Source organism: Mercurialis annua, linkage group LG5, assembly GCF_937616625.2.
Source record: "Mercurialis annua linkage group LG5, ddMerAnnu1.2, whole genome shotgun sequence".
NCBI lineage: Eukaryota > Viridiplantae > Streptophyta > Magnoliopsida > Malpighiales > Euphorbiaceae > Mercurialis > Mercurialis annua.
In genome coordinates, this window is record NC_065574.1 from 21,735,494 (window position 1) to 21,750,370 (window position 14,877).

A 14,877-nucleotide genomic window follows, 5' to 3' on the forward strand; every position below is an offset into this window, starting at 1 on the left:
TTCCGAAAGAGTGCCTAGTCCCACTTGGTCCGCATTCAAGAAATGCGGACCAATTGTGGTTCCGCATTCAAGAAATGCGTACCACTTAATTAGTTGATTAATTAATAATCATATGATTAAGCACGTTCCGCATTCTAGGAATGCGGAACGTGCTACTCCCCAATGATTGGGGAGCAGTTTTGTCTCCCAAATAATTTGGGAGATGCAATGATTGGGCACTAAAGTGCCCAATCATTGTTGAAAGTTAAAAAAAAATTAAATATATTTTGAAAAAACATAAATAAGCGCTATAAACTAATAACGATTTTAAAATAATAGTAACAAACTATATATTAAAAAATGACTTTAGCAGATGATTTAAGTATTTGTTTTATTAACTAATTATTTTAACAAACACTTATAAAAAAATAACAATTTTAACAAACGATTACAAAATACAAAATACAGTAAAAATACAACATCTATTAAATACAAAAATCGATAAATGAACAAAAATATGAAATCTAATCCTGATATTTAGGATTCCTCAGTCTATGTATCCTCAAACCGTGAGTCTCCCGTCGGTGCTGCGAGCTGTTTGTAATTGCTTGAAACTGTCTGGGTACCGGAGGGCCCTCGCTGTCATCATTGTCGTCCTCGTCTTGAGCTGAAAGCTCAACGTCTGCTCCTGGTGGCGCAGTACCGGTCTCCTCCCGTGTGGGCGGTAGGAGTCTAAACCAAACTCGTCGTATGCCTTTGAACCGAGCTACGGACTGAACAACTAAGACTCTGACAGTGAAAAATGAAGCTGTGATGGATCCTGAGCCTGGTGAGAAGAAGATGGCCGCGAATGTGACGCCGACGGCTGATCATCCGGAGGCAGCGTGGGACGGTAACACTGATCTAAAAGAGTGAATTGCTGATCATCCGTAGATAGTGTGTGACGTTAATACTGATATGATGCAGCAAACAGCGGTTGTGTAGCCTGCTGGAACTGAGACGCTGGTGGTGTGGCCTGGTGGAACTGAGACGGCGGCGTGCCCAGAGGAGTCATATATGTTGTCTGTCCATATGACGGCTCAAAATTTGGCATCTACGAAGGCGGGACCTGATACGATGATACCTAGGGTCCCTGAAACACAAAGTGGAAAAGATAACATTTAGATTATATAATTAAATACAAGTTAGAAAAGCAATAAAATAATTAATGAATGACATGAAACCCGTGGGAACGAGGTCTGAGGCCACGGAGGTTGTGATGCTGAAACGGAGGTGGAACCGTAGTACTGAGTCGGCCCATAGTACTCCCCCCGTCTGTCTGAAGTGGCTGTAGGATCGAAGTGGTACTAGACCGGTGGGGGGGATAGGGGCGTCCGGGCGCTGGCGAGGCTGGGGGGTTTAGGCTGCCATCTACGCGCTCCCCTGATGTGAGCCAGATCGATCGTCAGGGGAGGAAGAGGAGGTAGTACGTAAGCCGGAACTACTGGCTCTGTTGGGGGCAGTGTGACGTCACGGCCCTCCTCTCCGTAAGCCAATTGGGAACTGCATGGAGCAGTCCCAATCCTAGACGCACACGCCTCTCTCTGAAGGGCGATCATCTCGAAAGTGTCGCGTTGTTTACATCAAACAAACAAATTGTCAGTGTATACAATAATAAGAATAATTTAATAATAAAATAAGTATGTACACTCTGTCCGGCCGCTCGACTCTCATGGGTAATCCAATGCCGGCTGCGGCTCCGGAACCACTCCATATACGCTGAATGGTAGTGAGGTGGATGCTGGAGCTGGTAGCCCTGAACAACGCAAGCCGCTCTGTTGTTCCAAATCTGGATGTAATCTGTGAGCAGTTCATCGAAGTTGTAGTTCCCTTGATACTTGATGTTATAAAGGAGCCGATCCTGCATAGCAGGGAGGGGAATAGGCTGTTGTTAGCCGAACTGCTGAAGAACTCTATCCGGATGGTGCCACTCCACGATGTGGTAGTAGATCAGTGGCACTCGGGCACGCCAAATATGTTCCCCTGTCAGGTAGATTTGTGGGATGGACTGGAGAACGTCGTCGGAGTATGGCTGCCACAGGATATGCGTACGTAAATTAAAAAGTTAGTTAACATTTGTCCTTACATTATTTCAATTGAAATAACTTTAATACTCACATCGTCGTAACATAGCTCGTCTAATACAAGTCTGAAGTGACGAACTGAGTGTTTGGGAACTCGTCGTGTCCCCCGCTCCCGCTGTCTAGGACCCCCCATCTGAATACACTATTAAATTATATTGCAAGTGTAGTGACAAAACTAAATAAAGATAACTTTAGACAAAAAATGTACCTGTCACCCAAAGGTAAACCCCCCGTGACACCAAAGTCGGCCAAACGGGGACGCAATCTGATTTGTTCTTCAAAGACAAAAAATGTACGTATGTCTGGCTGGTATGGAAACGGGCCTTCTCCCCCCACTATTTCAGTAGTTGGATGCATATTGGAGTGTAGCGAACGTTTATGGCAATCAATGACTCATACGTCTTCCAACGCGTGTCGAACATTTTGACCATCCTATCAAAAATTGCCTCAAGCATTGATATGACCGGAAGCCCCCTTATATTCTTCAGCGTCGCGTTGACAGACTCAGCATAGTTAGTTGTCATCACATTGTGGCGTTGGCCTTTTCTGTCATACACCCTTGTCAACTTTTCTTTCGGCCGCTTTTCTTTCTTAGTGAGCCATGCATACGCTTCTGGGCTTCTAATCTTGATGCTGTCCATGTAGCGACAGTACTTCTTCTTCTGATATGCGCGGCCTAAAATACAAATGTAACCATAATATTAGCGCATAGTAATAACCTATTTTGTCAACCTAATCAATCATAAAAAACATTACCTGCTTTCTCCGCCAGCTTTTTAAAACCTTGTTCCTAAACTTAGTCCGAAAATTACTACAGAAATGTCTGATGCAAAACTTGTGAGCGACACCGGCCCATTCAGGACGCTTCAAAACCGACAATATTCCAGCGTGCCGATCAGATAAAATGGACACCTTCCTTTCACAAATCACTTGCTCCCGCAAATGTACAAAAAAATATTCATAACTGTTAGTACTTTCAGATTCAACAAGTGCAAATGCCAGTGGCATTATTTGACTGTTCCCATCGATTGCCGACGCGATCAACAAGGTCATTTTGTATTTTCCATACAAATGAGTACCGTCGACGAACAAAACAGGCTTGCAAAAATCGAAACCCCTCAATTGTCGGTTTGAAAGTCCAGAACATTCTGATGAACGTTACGACTTCAGCTGAAGGATCCCGTCAGCGTACACCTCAGCGCCTACATATCACAAGTTCAACAAAATTAGAGTTATTACGTGAACCAACTTGTTCTATAACAAAACCATATACTAGTTTGAAAATTATATTATACCTTGTGCATGCCAGAATGATCCAGGGTTGACATGCATCATCTCGTTCATGAACTTGTGAACGATAGAAAATGAATCATACCAGCAACCATAAACATCAGCTATTGCCTTTTCCTTTGCAGTCCAGGTTCTTTTATACGGAGGCCTAACTCCATGTTGTTGCCAAATTCCAGCTCTGAGGGTATCAATCTGTATGTCACGCTGCAGCATTACTTGACCCTTGATATAGTTTGCGATCGGACCAGACCCAAAATTCGGATGGTTTGGATCATGTAACAGCTGATTGCACGTGTACGGGCCATTATATTTTGTCAACATCCACGCCTGAGTCATTTGTAGAAGTGTAGCGCGCAACCACCATTTGCAGATAGGCTTGTGCCTACAAACCAACACTATTGTGGAGTTGGTAGTCCGGCGACCCTTGTACTCCCGTCCCACCCTGACTGAATAAGAAGTCGCACAAGTTCGGACGGCATCGCGATTTGGGAACACCACCCTAGTTGGAATTCCATCCCGGGATTCCACATAATTTTTTTATCAGCCTCCGGGGCGACGTTAAAGTCGCAAAGATCCACCCTTCTTACATGCTTAGGAAGTCGCGACTGATATTGTGAATCTGCTCCCAAGTCTTCCCCGACATCCTCTTCGTTGCTGTCACAGAAATCCTCTTCTTCCTCTTCATCGCTACCCCTCTCAGACCGCTAGAATAACCTAAAACCAACTGGTCCAGTAAAGTCTCGTTACGAACCACAGCCTCGTATTCCACATACAATTCCAAAATATCCAGTTGTGAATACCGCACAGCCTCGTTCAAAATTCCAAACACATGCTCGTTATTTTTCACGGAAAACAACGAGTAAGAGCGTATCGCATCCCAACTATTCTTGGAAGCCGGAAGTAGATTTTTGTAATTTCTACCTCCCCGTCGGTAGAAACTGCCCTTCTACAAATATTTTGTAATTCTTCGAAACTCATTCTCTCGCTAAGCGCCATATTAACCGGACGACCGCCATGATATTCTATTCCACACAGAGAACTTACAATACTGCCATCGCACCATATCAAAAAAGATATATTTGGGGTCATCATTTCTAATTAATAAACAGCAAATATATCACAGTTATATTTAAAATGCGATTCTTAAATTTATTGCGCGTTTTATCAATTGCAATTACTGTTACTTCATTTCTAATATTTTTTTCTAAATATTACAAAAAATGAATTAAACATACCGTAGTATAATTATATGAAATAACAATCTATATTAAAAATTTATAACATACACATAATCTAGTACAATAATATTTTAATAAACTATAATATTTTCTATCATTTTTCTATCTATAAAATATTTAAAATTTATATGAACAAATTAATTATAATTTTTCAAAAAATTAACACAATTATTTTTTAAAATTTCAATTAATAATTAAATTCTAACATTTGATAATATTATAATAATTTTTAATATTTACTACTGCAATAATATTTAAAGTAATCTATACTATATATAAAAGCACGGATGGGGGGGGGGACAGACAAATTTACTGAATAATCCTTTCAGTTTACTACTAAATAAAGGTTTAAATTCGTTATTTAATTAATCTCTATTGTAATTAAAGTCCTAACTAGAATAAGTAGCTAAATTATCTCCAATTTAGTTTTTAGTATGTAAAAAATAACTAAATTGTCTCTAAATTAGTAGGAATACCTATATTTTAGTTTGATTGAACTACAAAATTAAAATATTGTATTTAGTCAATATAAAATATATGCAAATATCAATTATGAAAAATGTGAAAAGAAAAACGAAAAATAATAGGTGTTTGCTACATGTTACTTCAATTAGATAGATAATTAAGAGTCACTATTTCATATACTTCTATTACTATTTAAATTTTAGGGTAGAGATGAAAATGAAAAATCAAAAAAAGGGTACAAATGAATTTTTTCTAGGTGAGGGTATAAACGAAAAAACATTACAAAGTGAAGGTTTGTTTAAGTAATTAGGCGTTAAAAAAAATTAAACGGACTAACCTCTTGTAGTCCTCGAGAAAAAATAATATCGCACAGATAATGTAGCTTCTCCAAATATTCCAGTGAAATTTTTTCCGTTTATCTACGATATTTTTTTTGCTTCTCCAAATAATTTTTTTCTTATTCTATTATCTCCCCAAACCCTCCTTTCACTACTTAATTTTCCTCTACTAAATATTTTTTACTGCTTTTAATAACCCCTTCATGCTGAAGGGGTTATTTATAGCAAATGCGTTTCGCATTTCTCAAATGCAGAACGCATTTGTTATCGTTGGCCCAACGGTAAGATTCCCTGCGGTGGCAGGGAATCTGAAGCACGTTCCACATTCCTAGAATGCGGAATGTGCCTTTTTTACTGCCGTCCGTCGACCACCGCCTTCTTCACAATCCTTATTCTTAGCTTCAATCTCTTCTACCATTACTGAGATCTCAGCGTGCCGCCTCACTTTTTCAGCGCTGTTGCCGTCAGTCCTCCTGTCTATTACTACGCCGACACCGCGGTGGTGGTATCTCCTTGAAGAAAGATTGTGAAAGGAGAAGAATGGGTTCTTGTTAATTTTTATGGAATTGAAGAAATTAGAGAATTCCAGATCTGAAATTGATAATTCCTTGTGGACCAAGATCTCCACTGTATTATAGAACTACAAGATCATATCGCATGAAACAAGGTTTGCTCAAGTACCCAACTCCGATGACAATGCCTCCTGGAACCATGAATCCCTACGCACCCGAATTTGTACCCCGAAAAGCTTATTTTTAATTCCAGTGGTCACCTTTTTCAATTTTTTTTGATTTGTGTATATGTAATGGTTTTGGTGTTGGTTAACAAGTGGTTTATTAATGGTACACCATTAATTTTATTTTTTAATACACTGTTAGTAAATGTTGGGTTGATCGTTGTTGAACTTGTAATAAATTTTATTTTGAATATATCGTTAATGAAATAGTTAGTAATTCGTTGGTAACTTGAATTTTAGTAGGGGCGAAGCAACCTCGCCAGGAACGAACATCACTAAGTCAAGCATTTCACCGACCTGGTAACGATGTCCGACCTGCTTGAAATCATAGAACGTATGACTTGGGGGGTCACCGGATCGATGGGAATTCAAACATCATCCGAGACAATCATGCCTGATAAGGTCGGACCAAGAATCCTACCCGAGCTCTGAAGTATGTTCAACTCAGACCTAAGCCGAGCTCCGAGCTCCTGAGCCCGAAAGATTGGACCATCTGGTTTGAGCTCTGAGCTGCTCTCAGATACGAGAACCATGATAACTTGACTCCCAAGTTATCCGGGCTCCGAGGTCCTGCCCAAGAGCGCTCACTCGTGTACCAGATCCTGGGACCACAGAAGATCTTCTGACAGGTACGTGAGGAATGTTCCCTCTGACACACCTAACAACCCGTGCCTCCCGCAGGGATATTCTACCACGTCAGCATAACTGATTTCTGGGACCACTGGGCTCACAGCCTGCCAGCAAGGCAGGTTTGTCCTTAAACCCTAACTATAAATAGAGGGTTTAAGGACAAACCCTAGGTAATTTCTTTTTCTCTACTGAAAACACACTCTTTTCTCTTCTTCTTCTTCCTCTACTTCAAAACCTTACTTGAGCGTCGGAGTGAACGTCCGGTGACCCCCACCGGAGTTCCTTCTGACCTCTGTTTGCTTGTAGTGTGCAGGTCGGTCAAGCTCGGATTCAGTTTGGTGATTCATCACTTGGCGCCGTCTGTGGGAAATCGTTTTGTATTCCCCTGTTCTACTCTGGTTCTCTTGACGTTGCTGATCAGATCTTGACAAGAAACAATGGCTGATGATCCTGTTTTGGACAGGGTAGACCCTCTGGGAACTACGGCTACGGACACCAACTTGGTTGGTGGAGTTTCTGCTAGTGGTCGGACCTCTGTGATCACTGGCTTAACTCCTCCGGCGAATGCTCAGGTGGGAGGATCCAGGGCCTCCGGCAGTGGAGCTGGATTTGTGCCTTTATATGGATTGGAAAACTATCCTAGGGCGAACCCTTTTGCTTCAGATGCAAGTCACACCCACCTGACAACCCCAGGAACCACCGTGCCTCAGAGCTTCCTCCACAACACCTTGTCTCCCACTCAACTCAACTTCCCGGTAGACGCTACACTGGTGGCTACGGGAACAGGAACAACTTCGGGGCAAGATATACCTCCGGCGGTCTTACAAGCTCAAGAATATTTAGAATACATGGCTCGCCAACTGCACCAGGCCCAGCAGATGCATTTTGCAGTCATGTCCCAGTATTACCCCAGTTACAATCCCTCGGCCACCCCGGTGGCCCCACCGTCCCGAGCTGCTGAGTTTCAGGATAGTCGTCCTCCGAGGGAAGAAGGTCGGAGCGACCACCCACGACCCAGACCTAGGGGTCCCACAGAGCATCAAGTACCAAGAGGCGAAGATCATCGTGACACTAATTTGCCGAGAGACGAAGGTCGGCATGATCGCCCTTTGCCGAGAGATGAAGGTCGGCATGATCGCCCTTTGCCGAGAGATGAAGGTCGGCATGATCGCCCTTTTCCGAGAGACGAAGGTCGGAATGATCCTCCTCCTCCTCGAAGGGAGGGGGTGCAAGACGAGAATCTACCACCGGGGACACAGCGCGGAGACGCTGGTTTGGGGAGGGGAGACCCAGACCCGGAGGCAGATCCTCTGCGGACCGCGAGAGCAGGAGCTCCACCGGTCAGGAGAAACGGGGCAGAAAGTGTTCATAGCTCGGGTGCAGCGTCACAGCATCAGAAAACTTTGCATGACGAGGTTACTCGTCTGGTCCAGGCCGAGCTAGATAGGCACAAAGGGCACAAGGCAGAATCTCGACCTTTTACTACCTGTGGCATTGCTAGCCCTTTGTCAAAGGCTATATGGGATGACCCATTTCCAGATAAGTTTAAATATCCGCCCATTGACAGATATAACGGTAAATCCGACCCGATGACTCATTTAAGTTGCTTTCAGGTTGCCATGGGAGTTCAAAGTGTCTCGGACGCCACGGTGTGCAAAGTGTTCCCCTCAACGTTGAGTGATGCGGCGCAAAAGTGGTACCAGAACCTCAAGGAGGGCTCTATTACTAGTTTCAGGGAGCTCGCTATGGCTTTCAAAACCCATTTTTCCCCGAGCATTGAACGAAAGAAAAGATCCAGTGATTTGAAGAAATGCTTTCAAAAGCAGGGAGAAAGTTTGAAAGCTTACATTGCTCGGTTCAATGCCGAGGCGATCATGATAGAAGATTTGAACGATGATACCTCCATCGATGCTATGAAAGATAACACCAGCATGCAAGTCTTCCGAGACAGCCTGATCACCAACCCGGTTGACACTTACACCGAGTTGATGGACAGGGCTTGGAATTATATCAATCTCGACGAGGAAAGACAGAGGAAGTCTTATGGGACGGCTAGCCCGGTTCCCAGTAAAACGCAGAATACTCAGGGATCTAACCGTAGCCAAGATCGGTACCGACCTCTGAACGAGACTTCGGGGTACAGAGGTAACAAGCCATTCAATGCTCAGACCAGCCCGCCAAATACAGGGCCGGGTACTAAGCCAAGTTTCAGTATTGGAGGGGGAACGGAAGGATATGTGGATCGAGCAGGAGTACCGAGACAATACGTGCCACTTAACACACCGAGGGAGCAGATTCTATCCTAGATCAAGCACAACAACGAAGAGATTCGTTATCCACCGAGGCTAGTGAAAGATGGAGACCGATCCAAGTTCTGTGATTTTCATGATGGTTATGGCCACGAAACAGAGGAATGTGGACGTTTGCGAAGTGAAATAGACAAGTTGGTCTGCCAGGGGCGATTACAACATTTTGTTGTGGCCAAGGAGGGCCAAGACCGAGGAAATACGAGGGTCAACTCGGTCAGGTCGGAGCCCGGGGGGAGTAGGGAAGCCCAATCCCCATCAAAGAAAACACAAGTCACGGGAGTAATCAACACTATCTCAGGAGGAACCTCAGAATCCGAGTATGGTCGCAAACGCAGAAAGAAAAAGCAAAAGATGGTCATGTCGGTATCTACTGGGTCGCCATGGCCTAACATTGTTTTCGGGCCAGAGGATGCGAAAGGAGTAGATTTTCCTCATGAAGACGCTTTGATTGTATCAGCCATCATTGGATCGAAATGGATAAAACGATTGCTGGTGGACGATGGAAGCTCGGTTAACTTGTTGACTCTGTCAGTCTTTTTGACAATGGGAGGATCCAAGACTGACCTCAAGCCTGTGAACATTCCTCTCCTGGGGCTGGGGGGAGCTCCGGTCACCCCAGAGGGCATGGTCGAGCTAGATTTAGAGCTCGGCATCGAAATGCCTCAGGAGGACGGAACAGAGGGAATCCTGGCGGAACCAACACGGAAGGTACGTTCACTGTTCATGATAGTTGACATGCCTCTTGCATATAATGGTATTCTTGGTAGACCTATGTTGTATAGCACAGGTGCAGTGACTAGTATTCGTTACTTGATGATGAAAATCCCAATGGAAAACGAGGTCATAACTATCAGGGGAAACCAAACCCTATCTAGGCAATGTTACATGGCCACTATGGGCAGCACGGTGGAAACGATGAACATCGATACACCAGAGCTGCTCATCAAAGAGAAAAAAGCTCAGAAACCCCGAGAAAACTTAGAAACGATTGAACTTACAGAGGGATCCGAGATGTATGTAAAGCTGGGGGTAGATTGGCCAGACGAGCACCGGGAAGCTATCATAGCTCGGATAAAACAGTATGTGGAGGAGTTTACCAACAAGCCAGAGGATATTGGGGGGGTAGACCCTAAGATCATCTCGCACAAGTTAAACGTGGATGCGAAATGCAAACCTGTCAAGCAAAAGAAAAGAACTTTCTCTCTAGAGAAACAGATTGCTATCCGAGATGAAGTGGAGAAGCTCTTGAAAGCCGGGTTCATCAGGAAAGTAGACTACCCTGAATGGCTGGCTAATGTAGTCTTGATCAAGAAGTCCAACGGTAGATGGAGGCTTTGTATAGATTTCACTGATCTAAACAATGCCTGCCCAAAGGACAGTTTTCCTCTGCCAAACATTGACCAACTGGTGGACGCGACGTGCGGATTTGCGGTCTATGCATTCTTAGATGCTTCTCAGGGATATCACCAGATCCCGATGAGCAAAGATGACGAAGAAAAAACAGCTTTCACAACGGATCTGGGGACCTATTGCTACAAGAAGATGCCTTTTGGTTTGAAAAATGCTGGGGCAACCTATCAAAGACTCATGAATCATGTTTTTAAAGATCAACTGGGCAAGAATGTCGAGGTTTATGTGGATGACATAGTAGTGAAATCTAAGGGGATCGAGGATCACGCACAGGATTTGGCAGAAACTTTTGAAAAGCTGAAGGGTTTTAACCTCAAGCTGAATCCAGAAAAGTGTGTTTTCGTAGTCCGCTCGGGGAAATTTCTAGGGCACCTCATCTCGGAGAAAGGCATCGAGGCCAACCCGGAGAAAATCGAGGCAGTAATGAGCATGAAAGCACCCAGCTCGGTGAAGGAAGTACAAAAGTTGAACGGGAGAGTAACGGCGTTGGGCAGATTCATGAGTTGCTCGGCCAAACGATGTTTGCCATTTTTCAAAATCCTGAAGAATACAAAGAATTTCAAGTGGACAGAGGAGTGTAACACAACTTTTGAAGAGCTGAAGGTTTACCTCAGCACACCCCCGGTGCTAGGTAGACCTGAGCCTGGGGAAATCTTATACTTGTATCTCTCGGTGAATGACGAGACAGCAGCGGCAGTCCTGGTGAAGGAGGATAAGGGTCTGCAAACCCCAGTTTACTATCTCAGTAGGGTCTTGAAAGGCCCGGAGGTCAGATACCCAAAAATTGAGAAATTTGCTTTGGCATTAAAGGTGGCGGCGGAAAAGCTAAGGAGATATTTCGAGGCTCACATCATTGTAGTACGTACGAACCAACCTCTGAGAAAGGCGCTGCAGAGGCCAGAAATGTCGGGACGGCTGGTCAGCTGGTCGGTCCAGCTGGGAGGATATGACATCCGGTATGAGCCCAGACCGGCTCTGAAAGCACAAGTATTGGCAGATTTCATAGCCGAGACCACAGCAAGCGACCAACCTGAGGAACCTGACGAACAACTTCTACGGTGGGTATTAGAAGTCGACGGGGCATCAAATCTGGATGGATCTGGAGCAGGCGTAGTCTTGAAAGGCCCTCACGGAGTCACACTCCGAAGCTCGGTAAAATTCGATTTCCCGGCATCCAACAATGCCGCGGAGTATGAGGCTCTATTGATCGGATTGAGAATGGTAAACGTGGTCAAGGCCGAGCATGTAACAATAAGGAGTGATTCTCAGTTAGTCGTTTGTCAAATCTTGGGTACCTTTGAAGCTCGGGATTCGGAAATGAGGAGATACGTGGACAGAGTCAAGTTCTTCTTGAACAAGATTCAGGAGCTCGGAGGAAAATGGGTGATAGAGCAAGTTCCTCGTTTGGAAAACCAAGAGGCCGATGTACTAGCCAAAGCAGCAACAGTGAACGAAAAGATACCGGGGGTCCATTTCTCTGTTCAAAAGCATTCCAGTATCGACAACCATGAAACCATTTTTCTAACTCAGCCTTTGGAAAATTGGATGCAAGGTATAGCCCACTATCTGATGGATGGAACTCTGCCAGAAAACAGAGATAAAGCCTACAAAATCTTGCGACAAGCTCCGTACTACGCGTTCCTCGACGGAGTCTTGTACAGAAAGTCATTCACCCACCCGTGGTCGAGATGCTTGACGGCAGAAGAAGGGGAGTATGTGTTGAGAGAAATTCATGAAGGTATTTGTGGGGCACACATAGCTCCTCGCATGTTAGCAAAGAAAGCAGTGTTGCAAGGCTACTACTGGCCCCTAATGGTCAGGCAAGCAGAGGAGATAGTAAAGAAATGTGAAAACTGTCAGAGGCATCAGAACATCCGACATGCTCCCACTACAGAGCAGTGTCCTATTACCAGTCCTTGGCCATTTGCAACATGGGGAATCGACATCCTGGGGCCTTTCACGCCAACCACGGGGCAGAAAAAGTTCTTGATAGTGGCAGTAGATCACTTCACAAAGTGGCTCGAGGTAGAGGCAGTGAGCACCATCACAGAAGCTCGGATCCGGGATTTCTTCTGGAGGCAAATTGTGTGCCGTTTCGGTATACCCAGAGCGTTGGTAACTGATAACGGAAAGCAATTCAACTGCCGAGCCTTCAAAGAATTTTGCAACGACTTGCACATTGACCTGCGTTTCACTTCAGTAGTTCACCCGCAAAGCAATGGGATGACCGAGGTAACCAACAGGACGATCTTAAAAGGGCTCAAAGCCAGGCTAGGGGAATTCGATAGGCAGTGGCTGGAAGAGCTACCAAAGGTCATATGGGCTTACCGAACCACGCCAAGGGCAGGCACAGGAGACACCCCGTTTTCTCTGACATATGGGTGTGAGGCAATGATACCTGTGGAAATCGGGATGCCAACTCTAAGGGTCCAATTCTTCGATGAGGTTAAGAACGAGGAAGAGCAAAAACTATGCCTAGACCTGTTGGAGGAGCGAAGAGAGCAGGCAGCGCTAAGAATCGAAGCATACAAGCAAAGAATGGCTAAGTATCACAACAAGAGAGTTAAACCCTTGAGTTTCCAAGTCGGCGATCTGGTCCTACGACGGGCAGACATCGCTAAGGGAAATGCTGGAGTGGGAAAGCTCGATCCCAACTGGGAAGGCCCCTATCGAGTCACGGAGGTCGGACGAGCAGGAGCTTATAAAATAGCACACATGTCGGGCAGAGTGCTCCCAAGAACTTGGAACTCCCAGGTTCTTCGAAAATATTATCAGTAGTCTCTTGTTTTCATTTTCGAGGTACCTAGGGGTTTTTTCACTTATGTTTGAGTTAGACCTTTGTAAAACTCAAACATAAGTTTTTCCCCTCAATGAATAAAAAAGATTAAAAAGAATTCATGTCTTTTCCAAAACCCGAGCACTCTACTCGGTAAAAAATCCACGGGCTATGTGCCATCCACGGGCTATGTGCCATCCACGGGCTATGTGCCACCAGCGGGCTATGTGCCATCCACGGGCTATGTGCCACCAGCGGGCTATGTGCCATCCACGGGCTATGTGCCATCCACGGGCTATGTGCCATCCACAGGCTATGTGCCATCCACGGGCTATGTGCCATCCACGGGCTATACGCCATCTACGGGCTATGTGCCACCAGCGGGCTATGTGCCATCCACGGGCTATGTGCCACCAGCGGGCTATGTGCCATCCACGGGCTGTGTACCACCCGCGGGCTATGTGCCACCCACGGGCTATGTGCCACCCACGGGCTATGTGCCACCTGCGAGCTACGACAATCCCGGGTCATCCAGAGATAATAGGTTACCCACGCCAAGCAACTTGATCAAACTCGATCTATGAACAACCAAGAACCTACCCTAGCATTTTTTTTTATCCCAAGTTTGAGTCAAGAGCTCATGTATAAAAACAACATAGAAACTAGAAAATTTACACTACTGGAACCAGCCCGGAAACTAAGCTAAGTTAGCGGTGAAAAACATGCTGTCACATACTTAGTCAAAATTCTCAAAAGCAAAAGTTCATTCAAAGAAACAACATTCAGAGATAACAAAGAAAACACAAACATTCAGACAAGGAAAAAACATATAACAAGCACGGAAAAATATTCAAGACAGAGCAGAACGAGCTCGGAAGCTCAGCATTCCTAAAAAACTAAACAATGTTCAAAACTTACAAAAACAAAGCAAAAACTATCCGGAAATTACAACTATGGTTATTCTAAACTGGGCCCTGATCCTGGTCGTCAGCCAGGTAGTCGTCGATGTCTGCTTGCACATCGTAATCCTCGGGCAGCTCTTTGGCCCGGCGATGTAACTCCACGGCATCCAACTTGAAACTCGATACATCGGTATCAGCCCCGAACCGGCTTCTTACATATTCCCCGACCTGGACCTCCCCAACATACAACATTCGTCGGAAGTCCTCGTACATATCCTCTTCCCGAGTAGTCGCTTGGGCAACCTTAGCCTCCGCATCCCCCGCCCGTTTGTTGGCCTCCTCCAGTTTTTTCTTCTGGTCGTCCACAGTGTCCCGGAGCCCTTTGCTCGCTAGTTCGTTCCGGCGGGTTATGTCGGCGAGCTGCTTGGAAAAGTCCTCTTTTTCAGCCACCTTCTCGGTCTCCAGACGACCAACATCCTTTCGCAGGGACTCCAAAACCCCTAAGTCCTCTGCCCGCCGGTCCTCAGATTCCTTCAACCGGTTTTCCAAGTTGGCCACCAAGGAAGCTCCTTCTGAGGCTCTTCTCTCTGCTTCGGCAGCTCGCTTCTCAGCATCCCGGAGTTTAGCCCTCTCCGACAACAGAAGATCCTTGGCCAGAAGGAGGTCCACCTCGCTTTTGTT

General features: G+C 45.2%; 2 protein-coding genes across 2 annotated transcripts; one reads left to right on the forward strand and one right to left on the reverse strand.

Annotated features, from left to right (window-relative positions):
* Nucleotides 1–2,437: 2,437 nt before the first annotated feature.
* Nucleotides 2,438–3,728, reverse strand: LOC126681704 (uncharacterized). Its single transcript, XM_050377259.1, has 4 exons — nucleotides 3,398–3,728; nucleotides 3,297–3,304; nucleotides 2,859–3,200; nucleotides 2,438–2,764 (listed from the first exon to the last, which is right to left on the reverse strand). The coding sequence occupies exons 1-4, from the start codon at nucleotides 3,726–3,728 to the stop codon at nucleotides 2,438–2,440; spliced, it is 1,008 nt and encodes a 335-aa protein (XP_050233216.1).
* Nucleotides 3,729–9,651: 5,923 nt separating this feature from the next.
* On the forward strand, nucleotides 9,652–14,000 carry LOC126681705 (uncharacterized). The gene is made up of 7 exons (XM_050377260.1): nucleotides 9,652–9,816; nucleotides 10,132–10,429; nucleotides 11,090–11,286; nucleotides 11,329–11,964; nucleotides 12,298–12,831; nucleotides 12,907–13,023; nucleotides 13,839–14,000. The coding sequence occupies exons 1-7, from the start codon at nucleotides 9,652–9,654 to the stop codon at nucleotides 13,998–14,000; spliced, it is 2,109 nt and encodes a 702-aa protein (XP_050233217.1).
* The last annotated feature ends 877 nt before the right edge of the window (nucleotides 14,001–14,877 follow it).

Excerpts from the sequence above, each read along its gene's own strand:
- LOC126681704 (XM_050377259.1), bottom strand. The coding sequence starts at position 3,728 with ATGACTCAGGCGTGGATGTTGACAAAATATAATGGCCCGTACACGTGC. Across the intron at positions 2,765-2,858 it reads AAAGCTGGCGGAGAAAGCAG|AAGAAGAAGTACTGTCGCTA; the intron begins GTAATGTTTTTT and ends CGCGCATATCAG.
- LOC126681705 (XM_050377260.1), top strand. The coding sequence starts at position 9,652 with ATGGGAGGATCCAAGACTGACCTCAAGCCTGTGAACATTCCTCTCCTG. Across the intron at positions 11,965-12,297 it reads TACTAGCCAAAGCAGCAACA|AAAGCAGTGTTGCAAGGCTA; the intron begins GTGAACGAAAAG and ends ATGTTAGCAAAG. Across the intron at positions 12,832-12,906 it reads GGCTGGAAGAGCTACCAAAG|GCAATGATACCTGTGGAAAT; the intron begins GTCATATGGGCT and ends TATGGGTGTGAG.